This window comes from Caenorhabditis remanei, chromosome X (assembly GCF_010183535.1).
Source record: "Caenorhabditis remanei strain PX506 chromosome X, whole genome shotgun sequence".
In the NCBI taxonomy this organism is placed as follows: domain Eukaryota; kingdom Metazoa; phylum Nematoda; class Chromadorea; order Rhabditida; family Rhabditidae; genus Caenorhabditis; species Caenorhabditis remanei.
In genome coordinates, this window is record NC_071333.1 from 14,839,000 (window position 1) to 14,860,351 (window position 21,352).

Consider the following 21,352-nt stretch of genomic DNA (forward strand, 5'->3'; position numbering starts at 1 on the left):
GTCCGAATTTTGACGTTTCTTTTGATAGCATCGTTATTGTAGTTAAGATGTTCTTTATCAGAGAAATGGTTTTCTTTTGCCACTTTTCACACACTTTTGTCCGAAGTAACTGGCCACATTATTGATAACATAAGTGGGCGATAGAATTTAAAAAAATGAAAATTCCAGAACAAAACCTGTTTCAATGAATTCTTGGCATACGGTAACTGATTGACTAAACAAGAAGTGTTCATCAGATACCGTTCTATTAGTAAAACTACCCTAGTATACAAAAAGAAACTTTGTTATAGTAAAGCAAACAAATATTTGTTTGTAACCTTTTTTATGGTAGCAGTGCTCTGCCTCTGTCCGTTTTTTTTGTTCTCTATCCTCACTTTCTCTCCTCTACACTCATCACCAGCACCACTACCAAACAGCAACACTACGTGGGAGGTTTTTATTCCGTATTAATTGGCAAATTTAAATTCTGCCCTCCACGTTGATTTTCTATTGCTTTATCTTTTGTACTTTTTAGTAGTGCACGGGTGGTGATAGGCCGAAATGCACAGTTCTCGTTTTTCGTGTCAGCGTAGATAGTGCGTAGGAACAGATAAAAATGGGCGCTTCGGTTTGTGGAGTTGACAAACATTTCTTCGAGAAACAAATTGTTCTAGAAAAATGTGAGTTTCATTTTTTCAATTATGCACTCAAACTTTGACTCATTGCTCAATTCCAATGATCTGTGTATGTTCTTTTTCAGTGTCCGCTACATGACCATTTCAATAGGTTGGAAGTCTGAATAGCACCTGACAATTCAAAAATTTCCTCGTTTCTTAATTTCAACCTGCTCCTCGCAATTGCTTATTTACAATTTTGCAAAACGGACAGGAATGTTTGCTTTGGTAAATCAGCAGCCTCCATCCCCAGTTTTTCTAATTCTGAACATCCGAACCCAATTAGTCATTTTTGAATTTATTCATATTTGAACTGAAACTTGAGTAAATTGAAATGATATCAGTTCTAAACAGTACACAAAACTCCAGTAGTCATACGTTTTTTCGATTCACCTGACAAGGAGCTTTTTTTCATTCATAAAAGTACAAATGACTGATGGATGAACTGATAACAAAAAAAATCAGGAAAAAATTTTTGAGAGAGTCGTGGCGATCGTATTTACAATCAATAACCAATAAGAGTTGCGAAAGAGTTCCTATTGAGAACTGTCAAACCATTTCTTCCCCTTTTTTGGTTTACGTTATTGTTGGTAGAGCAAACTGTTATCTTTCATTTTTCGGTTTTTGTTGAAACACATTTACCCCAGCTGATTACTATTTGTTCTATTTGTTCTGGGTGTCAATTTGAGATTAGTCACGTTCCGGTAAAAAAAACTTTTACAACTACGACCCTTAGTGTTTTCATAACCACTCAAAATTATCGCATTGTCGTGAGACAAGAAAAAAGAACTTCTGAAACTATACTCTACATTCTTTTGGCATTCCACGTTCTTTTGTATTTATTGTATCAGTTTGCGAGGGAGGGGGTGGCAGAGTATTGGTATTTGTTCAGGATCAGTTTAGTTTAGTTACTCAAATCGTGGGTGACCTCGTTTACGTTTTTCAAAACTTTTTTCGAGAGCTCTAGGGCCAAGAGTCATCGTTTTTTTTGAGCTGAAACTGACTGACGTTTTTTTTCAAAACTTTCTCTTTTTTTGACATTGGGTTGATTGATATGACCATGGTTTCCTATGATGGCTGTCCACGTACTCTCCCGCATTTTGATATTGTTTCAGTTTCACAATTTTTGTGCTTACCACTGATTTCAACGAAATATTTGTGTTTATCAATAAGTATAGTAATATTTTATAATGTAGCTAGAATTTTCTGAAGGTTTGTCGTTGTCAATGACCAGGAGCTCAGAATTCTTAGTTTTTCTAGATTTCAGAAAATTTCAAATTTCAAAATCCTGAGTAAGTAAGAATTTGCTAACTAATTGCTCATTACTACATGTTTCATAATATGAGATTCCTAATCAATGCTAGGGATACTGTAACCGCGTGTTTTAGCTTCCGCTTCTTAAATCTGAGACTTAAGAACTAACAAATAAATTTCATTAAATTAACTGTACACCTTTCCAATGATCCAGTTCCTGCCATTTTGAAACTGACTCATTTTGCCATTTTTTCTTGTTCCAGAAACAGTTTCTCTCCTATTATACTACAGTTTTTTTTTCTTTTGTACGCGTGTATGTGTGTTTGTGTCTCCTCTATACACAAACACAAACACATAGACGTACATGCATAAATTTTTGTTTAGTATGTACCTGTGTTCCGATTTTTTTTCTTTTTTCTCACCATCTCTCTCCGAACTGTTTTCTCACACTTTTTCTGAAACTGTGTTGCTTGAGGGACCACACCCCACCTTGAACTGACAATGACACAAAAAGATGGAGTACAATAGAGATACCAGGGGAAAAAATCAAGAGAAAAATGGAGAAAATATGGGGGTGGAAAATGGATGGAAAAGCCAGAAAGTAACATTGGAAAAACGCTTAGTTTCCTGCGTTTTATTGTTTGTAAACCTGTGAAAAAAAGATAGGCGGAAAAAAAAAACCACCCGCCTATCCTTTTCTCTCACATACCATTGTTCTCTTCTGTCTCAAATTTTTATCCAATCGTTTCAGAGCCACCGTATTTCATGTTCTTGGAAATTGTTGCACTGTGAACTTACTTTCAAATATTCTTGCTCGATATCCGGGCTCGAATAACATTTTTCGTACATATTCCGAAAACAAGCTTTGTCTGAAGAAGCATTCTGACCCAAATCTTGCAGAACCCTTCTTATCCGCACACTACTTTTTATTTGATCAGATTTCTGCAGATATAGGAAAAAATTTTCTTAATTTTTTCAACATCTCACGTACATCCATTTTCTCAACTTACTATGTCTGCACATCGCAAATCAACTTGATCTGAATCCGACCTTTCCCCTCCATGTCTAGATTTTGATTTTCTTGATTTCAATCGTTCATTCATTTCCTTGAGATGAAACGAAACCGGTTCTCAAAATTTTGCCTTTTTCTGTGCGTTTATGTCTATCCGTTTTCATCACGGAAACTATCCACCCCTGTTTGTATGATGTTGTTTTTTCTCGGTTCAAGGTTCTTCCTATTCTAGGATGATTCACTTTATCTCTACCGTCTTCATTAAGAAAGTTTCCGCTTTTTCTTCCACACTCTCTTCCTCTCCTAATTTACGGATTTGACGCCTTTCAACCCAGAACATTTTTTTGTGTGACTTACAACGATCAAGTCAATGGGTGTGGTATGAGGCAGAAATTTAGCCAACCCGAAGTCAACCCAGAAAACAACAAAGAAAAAAACCAACTGACAAATTGAGATAGAAAGTTGCCATGCAAACGTTTCTCCGTCGGGATCCTCGTTCGCCAACCAACAATGACTGCATGAACTGATTTTATTGCCCGACAAAACATACAATTAGCCTTGATGACGCGATTGTATAAAGTTAACCTAAAAATGAAGAATCAACAAGTGTTGTCTGTATGGGTCAGGATTCAGATGGCGAATTGAGTGAACTGTTACGTAGATCTTCCAGCACCGTAAACATTGCACACGTCACAAAATGTTTGCATTTGTTTGTGATCCTTTTTTATTCAATTCATCTGGAAGTAGTACTGTAGATTTGGCTTGATCATGTTTCCCTCTTGAAAACGATATATCTTGTCATAATATTTGTTTCCCAGTGTTCCTTTTCAAAGTATCAGACCTCCGTGTTTCTAATTGAACGTTGAATTTATTAATTCCCGGAAGTGTCTTCCCATTTTGACATCATGAAGCCATTTATTGTGTTTTTCCTCGTTTTTTTGAAATCCGTTTGATATTTAGTTTAAACCAAATCATAGACTCATCATGAGGTTGTATTAGATCATTTCAAGTCACTTTCAGCTCAAACGCCCACCCCTTTTTCGAATCATAATATTGTTCACTGTTTCCGACAAGTGGTCATTTTGAATTTCCTTGATCTTATGCTCCTATTATTCTTTACACTTTTCATTAATCTTCTAGGCTTCATTTTTCGATGCTTCTTCTTTTTTTCTTTCAATATTTCTTTTTTTCATTACTCTCATAATTTGAATAATTAAAATATTTTCAAACTTTTTGTCTTCTAGACCTTTCCGAGCCCGGAAACCTCACATCGTTCATTGAGCAGCCTGATTTCAGGTCCTGTTTAGGAGGACTGACTTCCCAATCTGTGATATGTGCATCTACTAGCAAGCAGTGGTCGGCAGCTTCCCATGCAGTACACGCGTCAGGTATTTTTGATCACATTTTTACAAATCGCAATGAAAAGTGAGTTCATGAACAATTCTCTGTATCAGTTGATAGATTAGTCTTAGTAGAAAATGATCTGAACAAAAATCAGTCAGAAATGAAATGAAATTCTAGTGGTACAAAAATTCCAAAAAGTTCCAAAAAACTCCGGCTTCATGAGCACTTTATTGAAAAATAAAATACCAGTTGGTTTGTGAACTCCCTGCAGATCAAATCCTATTGGAAAGTGCATTGTTTTTGGATCTAAAAATATAGCTGCAGGTTTTCAATACAAGTGCCGTTTCCAGGAAGTTTGCATATCATTCCTAAAATCATCTCGATGGAAAATCAAGAAGGCGGATCTCCAAAACAGGTAAGTACACTCTGTCGTAGATCATTGTTTTTTATCAGATACAAATCTGCCAAATGAACTAATCAAAAAACAAACAGTAATAGTTTAGATGTGTGATCTGAATGTTAATTTTCATTTGATCATTATTCTATCTCACTATTCGATCGTATTCCAAAATGTTAATTCTTGGAAATTATAAGGTAACGGATGAGTTTTGATGCTAAGAACCTTTTCAATTTTTAATTATAACCTTGTGAACTTATTCACAGAAAGTTGTCTTCTTGACTTCTATCAATTGCCTCTGTCGTACTAATAATTAAAAATTTCCAGACTAATGCCTTGTTAGTTCAGAGTTGTCTGTTGATTACTACTATTCTAGAATTTTGGTTGATCAGTAGAAATGTTGTTCATTTTTCATAGATACCGTATTCTTTGTCTCCGAATTCTAATTTGTAAGAGTGTTGTATCTCCACCTTAATCCATTAAGCTTAAGCAAACAGGATTTTTGGAAGTGAACGAAAAATTATAAGTGAGCCGATTTGTAGAAAACTTTATCTGATTTTTGTCCAGGCTCGGAATGATTCATAGTGAGGGGTCTTCCAATATCAGAAATTTCTTCACTTTTTATTTGAGTATAGTAGCTTACGAGGATCTTATTATCTTACACTGAAAAATGACATGATTAGCTTTTGACGTATGTATATTGATAAATTCTAAATGACGTTTGTTTTGTAACATGACTTCATGAAACTTTTCTCACAAATCTGATCAAAGGTTTACCAGGAAAAAACACAAATATTGAGACCTCCTATCCAAAAATAAAACTACGTCTATTTCTTTTTCGATCTTACAGATTGCGGCCATTCCGTCATTGCTCACCCAACAATCGCTGCCTTCGGCAGCTTCAACAGCGTTTCGAGATCACACATCAGAGAGTCAAGATGAGCTGTCCCCCACGAATTCATCGCGTATGTTCATTCATTCCTGTCTACAGATAGTGCGTTCTCCGTATTCTCCCTAAACCCCGAAATTATATTTCCCACTTGAATGATGATTGAACACTGGCTAGCTCTAATGTCTAAATCTAGAACGGCACGCTTTCCTCATATTCTCTAACATACCAAAATTCCTTATGTAGTACAACTTTCCTTTTCTTGTGTTCCATTTATTTTGTTCTCTTTTTGAGCTCTGCAACCTCGAAAACCGCATGTATTCTCTTTTTTTCGCATCCGGACTTTCGCTTGGATAGGTGTGCGATGGGCGCCTCTTTTTTCCGTGTAGTTTTTATTTCTCTCTGTTGTACATAGTAAAAATGTTTTTTGTTGCTTCTATAATATTTTCCCGCCTTTTCATTTTGTTTGGCGTACACTAAAACTTATAAGTGTTCCAGAGGCGCCAACACCGGCTGGGCCGATCAGCGCGTTCCGCTTCTCATCCGCATTTTTTAACCCTGATATTTTACGTAATCTAAATATTCAGAAGTCCTCTCCACCAAGTGAGACTCAGTAACTCACTCACTTTTTTTGAAAACCGCTCCAGTTTCAGAACTACCTACGGAAGACGTATTACCTCCACAAGCATCGCAATCATCATCGGATACCCCTGCAGAACCACCACCTACATCATCACAACCACCTGTCATTCAAATTGCCCATCCCCTCCCTTTACAAATCAACCCTGATTCACCAGCAACACCAAATCCAAACTCAACCGTTGTACTGCTAGACTGGTTGGGACATCGTGTACTGGCACGAGTACCTCCAGGTGTTTATCAATCGGGTTACGTAAAAAACGCAACAAATAATAGAGATATTACTGTACAGGTAAGACAGATGAAGCTGTGAGTGGAAAAAAAAAACATTTTCAGTTGGATGATGGTAGAGAAGCTAAATATAATAATGTGACACACGCGTTCAATCTGTCGTTGGTAATCGCCGATCAGGCTCCTAGTCATTCTGAAGTTAGTAAAATTTGGATTTTAACTCTTCAACTTACATTAATTCATTTTCCCAATTCATTCCAGTTAATAACAATTGGGTCAAATTCGATTCTGGCAGTACGATTACCATTGGAGAGGTCAGAAGCGGTATACCGTACGGCTGAACTATTACCGAGTAAAGAAACTGCTCCTAGATTTTTGGTATGACAAGGAAACAACGACTATGTTAGACAAATTGAACTTTGCAGGTGAAAGTAACTAACGCTAATTACTCAAGTCTGGTGTCTCGAGCAAACTTGAGATTGCTGAGGCCTCCTTGGTTTGAGGATTTGATGCAAAATACACAAACATCGCAAAGGTATTCCCTTTATTACCAAATTATATTACTTCCTGTTGAAAAATTATGTTCTTTCGGTTGTGTTCTTATCCATGATATTTTCCAGTCTTGCAACAACACCAGTACCCTCGTTGCCGAGTACAACAGAAAATGGCGGAAGTGTAACAAATACAGGAAATGTTTCTTTGCTGATGGCTCTGCAACATCAACAACGGCGTTCACAAAGTTTTCAACATGTTGTCACTACGCCTTCTGTGTAAGTCCACACAAATTTCGAAATGTTTCATTTTGCCATTTTAATCCATTCTAATAACCTTATGTCACTTTCGGACAAAACTTGTAATTATTTTTGAACACAACATTATATATCAATAACATTCCATAGTATAAGTTTGTCCTCTTGTTAGAAGCCTCGGAAAATCAAAAAGAACAAGCAAATATTATCAAAAAATGAAGAAATTGTTAGTTTGTTCGTTACTTTGTTTGTAAACTATTTCAGATCAACACCAATCACATCCAGTCAAACCGGGGCTCCGGTGTCACCAACTGGAACTGTTACATATCCGGCGACACACCCATTCACGTCAAATCAGGAATCAAGCTCTAAAACGGTGTCCGTGGATTCTGACGAAGAACATCCAGACTCGTCAAACCAGGTAGGAAATAATTTTGTGAATTCTCACGTATAAGTTTTTATGAAGACAATTATAGTATACGGAAAATCGTAGAGATGATCTCTTCAAGTTTTCTTGAACCTGAGTACATAAAAATTAGAAATATGGACTTATAGAACCTAATCCATCTAAGAAACTCAAAAATGAAAAGGACAAGTCTCCCACCAACGTTCTTTGATAAATCACGTCATTGCTTATATGAGTAAGTAAGCTTTTGAAAATAAGAAATTTGCGTTAACAATTGTCCAAGTCAAATCCTCATTTTCTTAGCACCCACCTATTCATCAATCACTAGTAATCTCGATTCGACAAAAACCACTAATAGTGTTAGAGTAACAACAAAGAATCCAGTCGCCTTCGTTTACTCTTTATCCCCTCTAAAAAACGAAAAATATTGCTACGTCTATTAGCTTTAGCTATTGTCTGGGCACCTAATACGGTAATCCGTTCTCGTATCTCCTCCCACCTTCAATTTCTTGTTCATTTCCCAGGATCAGTCGAGTGAACCTTCGCCAACCACAGTATCCAACGCTGCTCCACGATCACTATTTGTCAATCCTTCACAAGATTCTGGAATATTTGAAGGAGATTCGGAGGGCCAGCAGGCTAATATGTTCCAGAATATCACAGCGCCAGTATGTGCAACAAAAGCCATGTTAGACCAGGTGTGTTATTTTTCTCACAATTTCATTCCCCACCACACTTTTTTTTCCGGAACTGGTTGTTGTACTACCGTTCTTATCAGTAATTATATTCACTTTTACCGACTACCCTCAATGTGATAAACCGATTACAATCTTCCAGCAACGTTTCAAAAAAGGCGAAATCGTGACGACGCAGTGTGGTATTCGAAAAAAGTTCAATGGGAAACAGTGGCGACGGCTGTGTTCAAAAGAAGGTTGTAATAAGGTATGACTAGAAAAAAGTTTATCTTATCATGTCCCGACCCCTTGACTTTCCCTCGATTTTGTTGTTTCTCGTTGATATAAAATTACCAGTAATCATAGTCACAAGATCCAAGAATGAGAAGAATCCAAAGTACAGTACTGTTTTAGAAGACAGCCTTAATCAGTATTTTATTGTTTTCTTATGTTGGAATTCTTTTCAATAAGATACAGTAATGCAGACAGAGATGATGTCTTTGGCGCCAGTTAGAGAAATCTTCAAAACAATGTCATTTCGATATAGTGGCTCAATTTTAACTGAAGTTTTATAGTAGTGCTCTATCCATGTTTCGTTTTTAGGCCTATTTTGAGAATAGCCATAATTTTCATATTACTCCATAAGTGTTTCTTTAGTTACTGTATTTTGTCATTTGTAAGTCCCCCATGCCACTCTGATCACTTAATACAAAAATCAGAGGGAGTATGGCAAACGAAAACGAAATCAGAATCAAAAATAACATTAGAAGAATCAAAATCAAAGCGCAGGTCAGTCACACGTCTCACAATGAATTACGACCTGACAGTTGGTCATTTCTCCCCCTTTCTTCCCCTCTTCTTACATTTTTTATCATCTCTTGAATGGAGACTTTGTTCAAATATTCTTGAAGGAACCTAGCGGGGTGAAATGAAATGGATACCTAATCAGGTGACGAAGGGAAAAGTCATCCATCTGTTGTCAACCAGCAGTTAGTCGGGCGCGTCTTGTTCATTCGCCGCGCACCTTTTTTTCTCGAATGAGAGAGAGAGTTTTTGTTTCATTTCGGTCACATCATCACTTTCTGGCCAATAATGACAACAAATAATTTGGAGTGACGAGCTAAAAATAAAGATTGCAGGAGTCCCAACGACGTGGTTACTGCTCACGCCATCTGTCTCTCAAAAGTAAACCACCGCACGGTCATCATATGGAAAGAAGCCCACCTGGAAATAGCAAGCCTGGTGAGTGTTGTAGGAAGTTCCATGGCTGTAGAAACGTTTAGCTGGGGTAGTTTCTGGAAGTATTATCATATCCAATTTTTATATTGCCAAAACTTGGCAACAAGATGACTGTTACATCAAACATCAATTTTGAGACATCTAATGAAAGGTATTAGCTTAATCTTGTCCTAACTTTTACTCTAATACTTTATATATGTTAAGTACTTTAGACTTTAGAACAAGTAGAATTGGAACCTATTTGATAGAACTTGAAAATACTGTTATCACACAAAATACTGAATTAGAATGGGATACTCCTACCAATCCTTTCTCAGCAGACTACCGTAATCCATATCAGTCTGAGTGGGGAATTAACGTGTTATTTGGCTGGGTTTTTATTTGAATGCAAATAAAAACTAACTGCTGAACGGCATAACTATAAATCATAAAAACGAATTTGTTGCTCTTCTTTCTGGAAGCGTTTGTTTTTGAATCAATCGTAATAACTAATCAACAAAAATTATGTTTTTCCCTCCCGCCGCTGCCAAAACCACCCATTATTTATGGTTTGTGACTCAAGGTTCCGTACGCAAGAAACTGTTGATTCTTTTCTAAACAAACAAGACTGTGAGGGGCTTAAATGGGTATAATTAAAAGAAAAAAAACGGCGTACATTTTTTGATAAGACATGACGTTTTGTGAATGAATTTTGGCTGGAAAGTGGTGAACTATTGAAATTTATGAAGAATCACAAACTGATTAGAGAACTGTTGATTTTATAGGATGGTTAATCTAACAGATGGTTTTATTGCATTGTATTCTCTGCACAGCTGAATGTTATGTTTGTGCATGAGACTCAAGACAATCACTTCAATGAACAAAAGGAGCCGCTGGTATTAATAACTTGCTAATGAACTATCCCTGACATTTCCATTGAGGAAAAAGCCTTCCGTCTGAGCCGATAGACATTTTATTGCTTTTTTGCTAGCTTTGAAAGTAGTTTTAAAAGTAATTCAGCTGAATTTTTTACATTCAAAAAATCGTTTGGCTAACGACTAGCTCTGAGCTTTTAGCGTTCTTCTTTAGCTTTTTGAACTTTTTTCTTCCCAAAAGAACAACCCATTCTTCTAACAAAACGTCTTTTCGACCTCGAGTCAATGTGCACTTCAGTCTATTCAATGCAACAACGAAACGTTTCCTTTTTCCCTTTTTTCCTTCCCAGCTTTTTTCACCTTTATTCCAGAGAGGACGGCAATTTTGTCTATTCACCTTTCAGGGCGAAAAAATAAGTGAATGGGTTGAGGTTGTTCGATTTAGAGAAAAGAATGTCTTACTCTTTCATTCCTTGTTTGGCGAACTTCCAGTCATTTTTGAAAAATTTAGAACTTCGATATAAAATTGAGACTTTGAAACTGAGAATGGCCAGTTCAGTTTATTTTTCTAAGAAGGGATAGCATAAACCTACCGTAATCCTATAAACATAACATTTTAGCCGATTGTGACAAATATTGTAGTCCTTATATTTTTCTGAGTGGTTTAGGGTGTAGTCCGGATAAGTTTTAGATTAGAATGGATTTTCTCATATTTGGACTCGAATTTTGAATCAAAAGTTCAATTTTTCTACTATCCATTGTTTCTTTATTATTCGGAACCGCCCCTAATTTGGGACATCAGTTTGCCACAGTACGATTTTCATTTATTTCATTTTCTTGACTGTCCGCGTGCCATACAATTTTTCTAATAAGAGTACTTTTTGTCGCCCCTTCCCATCCATCGCCTACTATTCTCTTATTCTTCTTTATCATATATTACGTTCCTGAATAGTTGTACATGTTTTCTTTCTTTTAAAAATTGTTCTCCAAAAATTCTAGTATGTTAGTCATGCTCAGAGATGGGCATCGCTTGAATAGGGCAGGCAGACAACAATCATCCGTGGTCAGGACGAGTAGTAGTACAGTCTGTTTGCAGTGAAACCGCCCATTTGCCGATGGGTACGTATAGAGGCAGTATCGGTTTTTGGAGGTGTGACATGATATCCGTCCTTCGGATGTTTCACTATTTGTTTCCGTTTTTTGAATTCTCCAGATTCAAATTCTCATCAAAAATCCTCGGCTTCAATTTTTTTTGAAAATTCTTTCAAGCTACAGTTTGAATGATGTAAAAGCGGCTTCTCGAATTACACGACGCAACATTCCTTCTTTTTTTGCACTAGTGCTATACGAGTTTAGTGTCCATTTCATCTAAAACCAACACAACTGAAAAAAAAAGAGTGGAACAAAATAATAATAATAACAATAATAATAAGACCCGAAGTTTTCTTTTTTCTTTCCAAAAATAATTGTTTTCGCTTATGTATTTACATTTCTTGCTTTTTCACATCAAAAGTCACACTCAGTCAACCCACTCATTTGGTTAGACAGGTGGAAAATGAAAAAAGTGATTTTGTTCGGATATATAAATGGAATATGGTAGGATTTCCCTCAGATCTTTTTCAGATGTTTAGGTCTCTCTAGATAAGCCCGGCGAGTGTGTTTTGAGTATTTGTTAGGATTCAAATCATAACTGAAACGAGATTATGGTCAGAATCCATTCTGCTGCAAACCACGATTCTTGTTGATCCACTCCATCCATAGGCTCGTTTAAGCTTCTTTTTCAAAACCATCTTGTTAGAAAACTCCTAGTTTTATGATAATCTTTCTTTGCTCACACCCCCGACTCCGTATAAAGTTCAGCTCGATTTGCATTTTTGTCGGAATCATGAAGCATTCTTTGACGCAAGTCTTTTTTCTCATCTCTCAAGTTCTTTTCCTCATCCACCCACATCACTTTTTTTGCATTCTAGTTTAATGTTAACTTTCAATTCATCCTTTCGCTCTGTTCATTATTTAACAATGATCCATTCAGTAATGAATTGCAATTTTTTGTTTGAGGCAATTAAAAAGTTTCTGAGAATATGGAGAAACACTTATGGTCTAGAGTTTGGAATATTGAAAGTTGTGTATTGAAACAAATACATCATCAAATACATAATTAGCTTTAATTTTAATTACCTAGGGACAGTGAAAGTTATAAAACTACAGTATGCCTGACACTTTATGTCCTAACCTATACTTTGCTAGATATTGTTTGATATTACTATGATAAATTTTCAGAGTTATTCCATCCCGAACCAACAGTTTTCCTACCCAACTCAACATCCACACGTGTTCCAACCACAGTCAACACCTCTGTCTTTTCCGCCGGGAAAATCAATCCGTTATCAGCTCCATCTTCTCTGTTATCGGATAAGAGTCTACCACCACAATTTTCGGTGAGTCCAGTGAGATTGTGTGGGTAGGGTACGTGAACTTCATTAGAGACTAGAGAGGTAGATCTGTTTTTGGACAGAATCGGATTTGAGGGTTTTGAAGTCACTGAGATCTCCATTTCCAAGCATACATAAAATATAATAAAGTTGGTTATTATTCCGTATAATCTGAGTATCAAACAGACAATATTTTGTATGTCTGATATAAGCGCTACATGACATTTAAACGTCACGCCTATCTGTCTATCTCTTAAAACTAACACAAAAATATGTTAGATCAAAAAAATTATGTGGTATACTGCGGGTTTTCAATACATTTAAAGTTAAGGAAAACAGTTTTTACTATATATCACATCATTAGAAATGATCTGATCAATGGTGTCTAGGTTAACCGACAGTCCATTCACTCTTTCTAAACAAGTAGTACCATATGTACCGTGTTTTGTATTCATTGATCATATAGAGATCAATCCATGCAAAAAGTTTAGTTAATTCTCTATTTTCGTTTTGTTCTCTCTATTTCTGGTCGTTTTCATTTCAACCCCTCATTTTCTGTTTCAATGAACCAAACCGTCAGTCATACTCATACGCTCCATTCGATTCGAAAAGTGTGACGTAGCCATTTCGACTACGTCGCCGGATTGGTAGCTGATCTGGTCGCCGCTCACTCGGGACCCATTTTTTGACTGGCCTTTCTTCTCCTCTCTCAAAAATCGTGTGAAAAAAACGTCGAAGGGCCGAAAACTGAACTGCTCTGAAGACCTCCTTCCAGAAATCTGATATTCAAAATGGGGGCACCGCTCTTCAAAATGCCCTCTCTCCTCCTGAATTTGATCCGTCATACTCTTTGCAATTTCTCTCCCCATTTTTTGGAGAATAATTGAAAAAGAAGTATTGAAAACTCGTTTTAGTCAATTTTTCTCTCTTATTGAATAAAAATAACAATAGGAATGTGTTTCAGGTTGAACGTGCTCAACAAATTCAGCAACAGTTGATGCAAATTGGAAACGTCAGATTTGAGAATCAGTTTCAGCAGGTGATTATTCGATAATTTCAGGAAAATTTGTCAGAAAATTTGTTTGTGCGTTTTATGATAGACGACCACGCGTGGGGGAGGTCATTTTAATAATAACTCATTCATATCACAGGAAATTAGTTTGTGATGCGGATGGCGTTTAAAAATATTCCTGGACATGACCATTTGGGATTAGATAAGGATGTTCAAAAGTTCAAACTATTTTTATATCTTTGATAGGAGTTTTGTTTTCATTCGAAGTTGTTTCTATTTTATTAATTCTGTTCCATTACTCCGAGCTTTTTCAGCTCCAACAACTCCTTATGCAGCAAGTGCCAGCAGGTCGGAGACCCGACCTCCCAGCCATCACCCAGGCAAATTCGGTTTTCTGCCCACCGTTAGGACTGACTAATGCGGCATCAGGACTATTCAACATCAATCCAACTTTATTGTCCCAACTTACCGCTCCATTGTTACAACAGCAAGCTCAGGCACTTCTCCAGCAACAGTTGAATGCACAGAACAACAATCAGGCAAATAATAACAATGTGAAAATCGAAAAAGAAGATGACGAGCAAGATGAAGACGACGATGATGGCGGAAGTGACAGTTAGTAACTTTTCAGAAAACCAGCCTTCTCACCAACTTCATCCAACTTATCTTTTTCAGACGTCAGTATTTGTCAGAAAACCGAGGAACGTTCCGACGATGATGATGATGACAGCTCTGGAGGAGGCGGCGGCCTCGCGTCAACAGGATCCTCAAATCCAAACGGGTCTAGTTCAAGTGCGTTGTAAGCCGAGCTTATTTTAGAAAGCCCAAGATTATCACCTTATATACGTTCTTTCAACAGTTTAATTTTTCCATATATAAGAAGTAGGTAAGGAACTGATATTAAAAATGTAACACCTCAACATTCAAATTTTTCATTAGTGATATTAGTTTTGCCATGTTTTTTTCTAGATATGATATGTTACTTTATAAATGTGTCCCTTATCCAGAAAAGTTATTATGTTTATTCACAACAAACATTTTCCAGCTTTTCCAATTAACTCAACACGCAGTGGAGAATCAACGGTAACACCTCCAACTGATCAAAATCAGAACCAACAGAGCAATTCCAGAAACTCGAGTGCAGAACTAAGTAAGTGATCCATTTCTCATTTTTCAATTTTCTATCTCTTTCTCACTTCCAACTCATTAACGGTTTATTAGAAAAGTGTGCCACTGGGTGTTTGTTTTCCGTTCATAGATGTTGCAATTTCATTCAATTCATTCTCTATTTATTTTTCTACCAATCCCTTTTTTTCATTGCTCATCTTCTCAGAGAGGTTTTAGGAACTTTAAACCAAGTATACATATATCGGAAGTCAGAAGTCTCTTTTGTTTTGAGTTTTTTCACATTCTGAATTTTCTTTCTTTTATTTTCCAATATAACACGTTTCAATTCTGTCAAAATATTTTGAGATCTCGCTTGTCTAGTCTGCGGTACCTCAAGAACATTAAAAAGCTCACAGACGTTTTCACACGTTCCTGATTAATGATAACAAGATCATACATACTTTTTCATTCTTTTTGATCTGCTCTTAATCTTGTCTCAGATTATTCGTCAATCTTTAGAATGTTGCAAAGGTGCTACGACAAATTTGATTTCCTAATCCTTTGAGAATGAACACCTTTGGTTTTCAATGGTGGGATGTGGGATTTCTTTGAAAATTAGATCTGTTTGTGCTCTGAGTTCTCACAGATTTTTATTTGATCGCTGGTGGAAACATGGGAAAAAATATTGAATGGAATTTCTGATATTGAAATAGAATACGACCGAAATAAATTAATGAAGTCTTAAATCATTTAAATTTCTGATATGATTTCTGGACTATTTTGAGACATTCATTGTGATCTAGATACCTCCAACACAGGACAACACAGCACAAAAGTTTTGCGTTTGTTTGTCTATGTTCGTCTTCAACATTTTCTCAAATCCAACGGGTTCTTTCTTTCTCAATGCTCATCTGACCTTTTCATGACGTCCGTTGTCCATCCTTTTCTAAACAAACGTCCCGGCGTCCACCCACCATTTCCTTTCCTATTTTCCACCCACTCTGGTCACGTTATCCTTTTTTCTTAATCGCACCTCTCGCCACTATTTCTTTTTCTTCAAACCGCTGAATGATTTTGAATGATATCATCAGAAGCTCATTCTAAAATTCTAATCTTGAATCGCGACATGAAATACCAATCAACTCAACAAGCTTTTCAATATCGGATCAAGTCTTATCCGTAATTCAGAAAAGGAGGTGTTGGGTCGAGTTGTGTAGATTCTTAAGAATGAATTCCTTATAACGTCATGTTAGTATTTCGTAAATTGAGATCAAACCCTTCTCTCTTTTGAATGGAGTAGTCTGACCCACCAGTGTAGATTTTCACAATTCAAAAGAACTCATGTCATAAAACATCTTCACAGCCTCATTTCATCCAGAGGGCTCCTATTTCAAACCAAAAAACATTCCATCTTTTTCAGCTGGCTACGATATGTCCCACGAGCTATCAGTGGAGACCAGTGATGCTGGTCCGCCGTCACTTCCGTCACAGGTTTGTTATTTGTTGTCTCCTACGCACTTGTTTTGTTTCTAATGACTATTCTCTACCAAGAACAAAGTCTAGAACACATGCGTAATGAGTATAATGATGAATAACATTGATGGTACTAATAACATTGATGGTACTGTCAGAGTCACATAACATTGATGGTACTGTCAGAGTCACAATTTCATTTATAAAGCTTAGATTTGGCCAAACTTCAAAACTAATACAAATATTATTTCTCACTTATTTAATCATCGTTTTCTTCCATTACAGCCATCCTCCGCATCCATCGGCAGCAGTGTCAACTCAGCGTTCCGATCACCAGGTTTGTTGATTCAATATCAGTCTATCACCCTATCTTCACTCAATTGAAGACCATTTGAGATCAAAAAGAGACCATACATTTCTTTTCAGTGAAAATCGAGCCTAAGGATGATTACGAACAGCCACAAGTGAAAGAAATGATCGACATCAAGCCAGAGGTTTTTCGCTTAGCCAAGGAGAGACGACGTTCGAAAACATCAGCGGTATGTTGATAGTCTCGGAAATTTGAACTTTTCACAATGCGGAAGTAGTTTTTTTATGTTGACATTGATATGTGCCAAAACTTATTATAGCATTAGGCGTACTTATGCTTTTGCGTCAGGTAATTGACTAGCCGGGTATGTCCTGTCTGGACACATTTCCGTTGGACTGGTGAGACAAACTGGCATCATCGTCTAAATGATCGAAATGTTAGATACCGTAACCTACAGAGTTTCAGACTGAACCTCACGTTCGCCGGCCCATGAATGCATTCATGATCTTTTCGAAACGTCATCGCCCGCTTGTCCACAAAACTCACCCGAACAGTGATAACCGAACTGTATCCAAAGTGCTCGGGGAGTGGTGGTACGCCTTGGCGGCTGATCAAAAAGCGGAATACCACAAGCTTGCTGCACAAGTGAAAGAAGCACATTTCAAGGCTCATCCTGATTGGAAATGGAGTAATAAAGAGAAGAAGATCAAGTCTGAGTCATTGAATACAACGCCGGTGGCAATGACTCCTCTCAAAAACAAGGTGTGTTTTGGTGAAAGTTGTTGTTTTTGTGATTTTTGTGGTTTTCGGATTTTCTCAGTTTCTTGTTTTTTCTAATTTTAGCAATTCTAGAAATTTTCTCATTTTCAGGTGTTCGACTTCGATTTCCGTAGCGCGGCTGACGATCTTGCAAAGTCTTTTGTAGATGGTACTGCTCTACTGAGCCCAATGACTCCAATGACACCAGGAGCATCAGTGTACAGAAATTTGTCGTCATCAATGGACTCGATGTCAATTCCTTCATCATCGTCTTCCTTTGACTTCACAACTCTACCAATGCTGAGTCCATGCCTTTCGGCGATGTCGGTTAACACACCAAGCATCAAAGGGTCCCCTGCGCCAAGCTCTGCGTCTTCGACTTTCCACTTTGATTTTGACTGTTTCAAACAAGGAACTAACGGGGTAGGTGATAATTCTAAATTTATTTATTGATTTGGTCCCGATCGGTCTTTTCACTTTTTTTTCAAAACCGGTATTTCTTTTTTGTTCAATAGACAGCAGGAGTTTTTTTTATTTGAAACGGAATTGACAACATAATGACTAAACACCAAACCAATGACTACGTGACATCCACTTTCTAATTCTATACCATAACAATCTACAGTACCCCTTTTCCAGGTGTACCCTACCTTCAACCCAGCAATGATAAGTACACTTGTCAACTCGTCAACACCATGTCGACCACTACTGCCCATGTACACTACCAACACATCCTCATTCTACTCGCCAACTGCGTCCGCATTCCGCGTTCTGGTTAGTTTGACGAGTGTTTTGATAATGCAGATGGTGATAAAAGAGGACGTGGCCGGATTCGAAAAAAAAGAGAAGGAAGAAAGGAATAGGAAAGAGTAGAGACTTGATTAGAAACATGTTGCATCGAATTAGTGGGAGGCCTTGATATTAATTGGCAACTGAACTGAACCACGATAGACGACGGGGCAGACAATATTGTTTATTTTCAGAACCCAGCCATCACTTCATTCATTGGCAGTCTTCCTGCCGTTGAATCTGTCACATCGTCCCCTATTTCGGCTGTCACACCAACAATGACGATGAAGGTACAGTAAACCTTTCTATCTCTCCCACCCAAACCATCACTCGAAAAGCCAATTATTTCTTATCATTTCTCTCGTCAATCTCCCCCATTTACATTCCGAAACCTGGGGTGAATTATTACCAACCATTCAATTTTATTTGATTTTGATTTCATTTTTGTCTTTTCACTCCACCCAATTTTCTTTTCCCTCCCTTTTCATGACTGCAACGAGAATTGATGTACATGTATGCCAGTATCATTAGACTGATATATAGCCACGCCCACTTCCGTCTACCGTAATAGGGGACAATTTTGAGAAGAAGAAAAGATAGAAGATAAGTGCAGTAGTTGGCCGCGCCAAAATGGATTGTTTTTGACCCACCCCCTCATACTTTTTTGCAGAGAGAAGAACTTTTCTCTCTCTCTCGATTTATTCGTACTCAATCTTCTGAGACCCCCTATCTGCCTCTGATGAATAAAAAGAAAAGAAATATCCTTTCATCATTAGTCTCCCATTTCCGTTTTTTCTTCATTTCGGTTTCCGCCATTTTCTTTTCATTTTTTTCCCGTGAGAAGAAAAGTTCTTGATGGCATCATCCAACAAACATTGTGCTAGTGTGTGCCGTCTCTTTGCGGCTAGCTCACTTCTTTCTTGCGGAGCTGTTCCAAAGCTCAACTATGAAATTGAGCAGATCAGATGCTCCAATGATTCTCTATTTCTCGCTGATCTCTCAAATCGTAGAGTGTTTTGAGTGAACATCAATGTAGAAAACGAGAGATATAGTGAAAGGCTCAGCATGATCTCTGTCGCTGTTAAAAAACATCAAAACACATTGTGGCGATCGGCGATAAATCATGAGGGGTCCCAGTCTAAGCCAGCCCATTCTATTCTTGTGATGTCTCTTGATCACCTAATCACGCTAGATTCCCAAACAATTTTCATTTCTTCTAGATGTCGTTCCCCGAGACTGCCAACCTTCTCCCTCAACTACAAGAAAAGTTGGAGAGTGTCAGTTTCATTGACCAAGTCAAGCTTGAGCCAGTTGAGACACCAGCACCAGTTCCAGCTGTGGTGCGTCCGACTCCGATTCCAACCGCTCAATTTTTGGCGCCAACACAGCAATTCGTTCTTCAACCAACGCCTGCTCAACTCGGAATGAGACGTAAGTGATTAAGTTATCGCAAATGAATCAAAATAGGATATGAATTCGATCCATCATGAGACGGCGGATGTGACAGAAAAATCTTTTTTGTGATATATCTTCTTGACTTCGTTTCTTGATAATCTGGTATCTATATCTATTCCTTATTCAGGCAACAAGCGTCCTCTCAGAGAGATTGACACCGATCCCACCGTTTCGGCGAAGTTGTTCAAGCGCAACGATGAACGGATGGACAAGTATGTTGCAAAGACCATTACGTTTGACATCAATCCTTATCATTTTAGACTTCTCGCCAAAGTTGGGTTCACCGAGAAATTCGCGCAGCTTCCGGAATTTACGCCCAAGGTAAGAGAAAAAAGAGAAAAAAGAGAGAAGAGATGAGAGAGAAACTGAAAGAACCCGTCGGGTGACGTTGTGATAGATAAATTGGTCGAAAATCGAGAGGAAGAACATTTTATGTTTTTTTTGGTCTTCTCTTATCAAAGTTCTCCCCTTTCCCTTTTACTGTATTCTCTTCTTCAGATCTACAACGAGATTCCTGCGTCACCAAATTTGCCAACGCCATTCAAGACACCGGGGCAAGATACCTCGATTTTCTTCGGTGCGAACTTCAATCCAGACCAACAGTTCTTCACCGGAGACAGTGTGACGCCAAAGTCTGCATGCACTCCGATCACTCCCTTGACATCCGGACAGTCAACTCCATTGTATGGAGAGAGATCTTCAATCAAGAAGTTGTTGGAAGAGCGTAGAAGATTGGTGGCCGAATTTTTGAAGCAACAAGGACTCTTTCCAAATAGTAATACGAGTCATTTTACACAGTTATAAAACTAAACATTTTCAGATCATTCCATCAGCAAGTTCCAAGAACTCCACAGTGAAGTGTTCCCAACTCGCACGTCTCTCATCCTTAAGATCCGTGAAGTCCGCCAACGAAGGATGTCTAATAGCAATGAAACCATGATTGAGCCAAGCTACAAACCTAGTAAGTCGGATTCTCCCACCTCTTGCCAATAGAGACAAATATATTTTTTCAGCTCTTGACAACATCTTCTCTGCCATATACGATAAATATCCAATTGAACACAAACTCCCAACCCCGAGCTTCCCGCCATCCACTGAACTGATCGATATCACTGTTTGATTCCAAAACTTTCAAATAACACCACTGGGGCACTTTTAAAGAAAATATTTTTGTTTCTAGCTTTACCCTCTTTTCATTTAAACTGTTTCCCACCAGCTCCTATCCACTTTGTGTGCATATTCATCTTCTTCTCACTTATGCAGGACACAATTGAGTCACTTGCCTTCATTTTGCCGCTTGTAGCCATTTTCTCTAGTCTAGCCCTGTGCTCCAATCCAACGTAGTTGTTCCTCTTCTTCCCCGGTCGTTTTTTTTTGTTTCTTGTCATCAAATCTTCATACTCCATATTTTATGCATATATTGAATTCCATCTTTTTCCCATGCACCCCATCCTTTTTCTTTACCAATATTTTATTTTGTCAGAGCCTCAGAGGCATCAAATTTTGCAATCTTAACACCTTTGATCACAGTTCAATCAAAATTTTCCTTTTTTTTTCATCTGTGCACCATTTTCTCCCACCTAGTGACAATTTCCCAAATTCTGCTGTGATCTAGAAAGTTGCTTTTACCCCCAATTTCCCCCTGTGTCACAATTTTTCCCCGTTTTCATGTAT

The 21,352-nt window shown here is 37.7% G+C and overlaps 2 protein-coding genes across 2 annotated transcripts; one reads left to right on the top strand and one right to left on the bottom strand.

Moving 5' to 3' along the window:
* Positions 1-4,645: 4,645 nt before the first annotated feature.
* On the top strand, positions 4,646-20,798 carry GCK72_024946 (uncharacterized protein; the record flags this gene model as incomplete). Its single annotated transcript, XM_003099733.2, has 30 exons — positions 4,646-4,678; positions 5,511-5,625; positions 6,048-6,152; positions 6,203-6,480; positions 6,525-6,617; positions 6,681-6,797; positions 6,845-6,954; positions 7,040-7,189; positions 7,433-7,589; positions 8,099-8,272; positions 8,412-8,516; positions 9,388-9,490; positions 12,622-12,779; positions 13,738-13,812; positions 14,100-14,400; positions 14,461-14,577; positions 14,831-14,935; positions 16,313-16,383; positions 16,651-16,702; positions 16,792-16,904; positions 17,141-17,437; positions 17,546-17,857; positions 18,074-18,208; positions 18,418-18,513; positions 19,444-19,654; positions 19,806-19,890; positions 19,939-19,999; positions 20,177-20,453; positions 20,499-20,639; positions 20,692-20,798. 30 exons carry the CDS (start codon positions 4,646-4,648, stop codon positions 20,796-20,798), a joined length of 4,254 nt encoding a protein of 1,417 aa, XP_003099781.2.
* On the bottom strand, positions 20,179-21,084 carry GCK72_024947 (uncharacterized protein; the record flags this gene model as incomplete). The annotated part of the gene is made up of 2 exons (XM_053736132.1): positions 20,179-20,375; positions 20,934-21,084. 2 exons carry the CDS (start codon positions 21,082-21,084, stop codon positions 20,179-20,181), a joined length of 348 nt encoding a protein of 115 aa, XP_053579698.1.
* Positions 21,085-21,352: the final 268 nt, after the last annotated feature.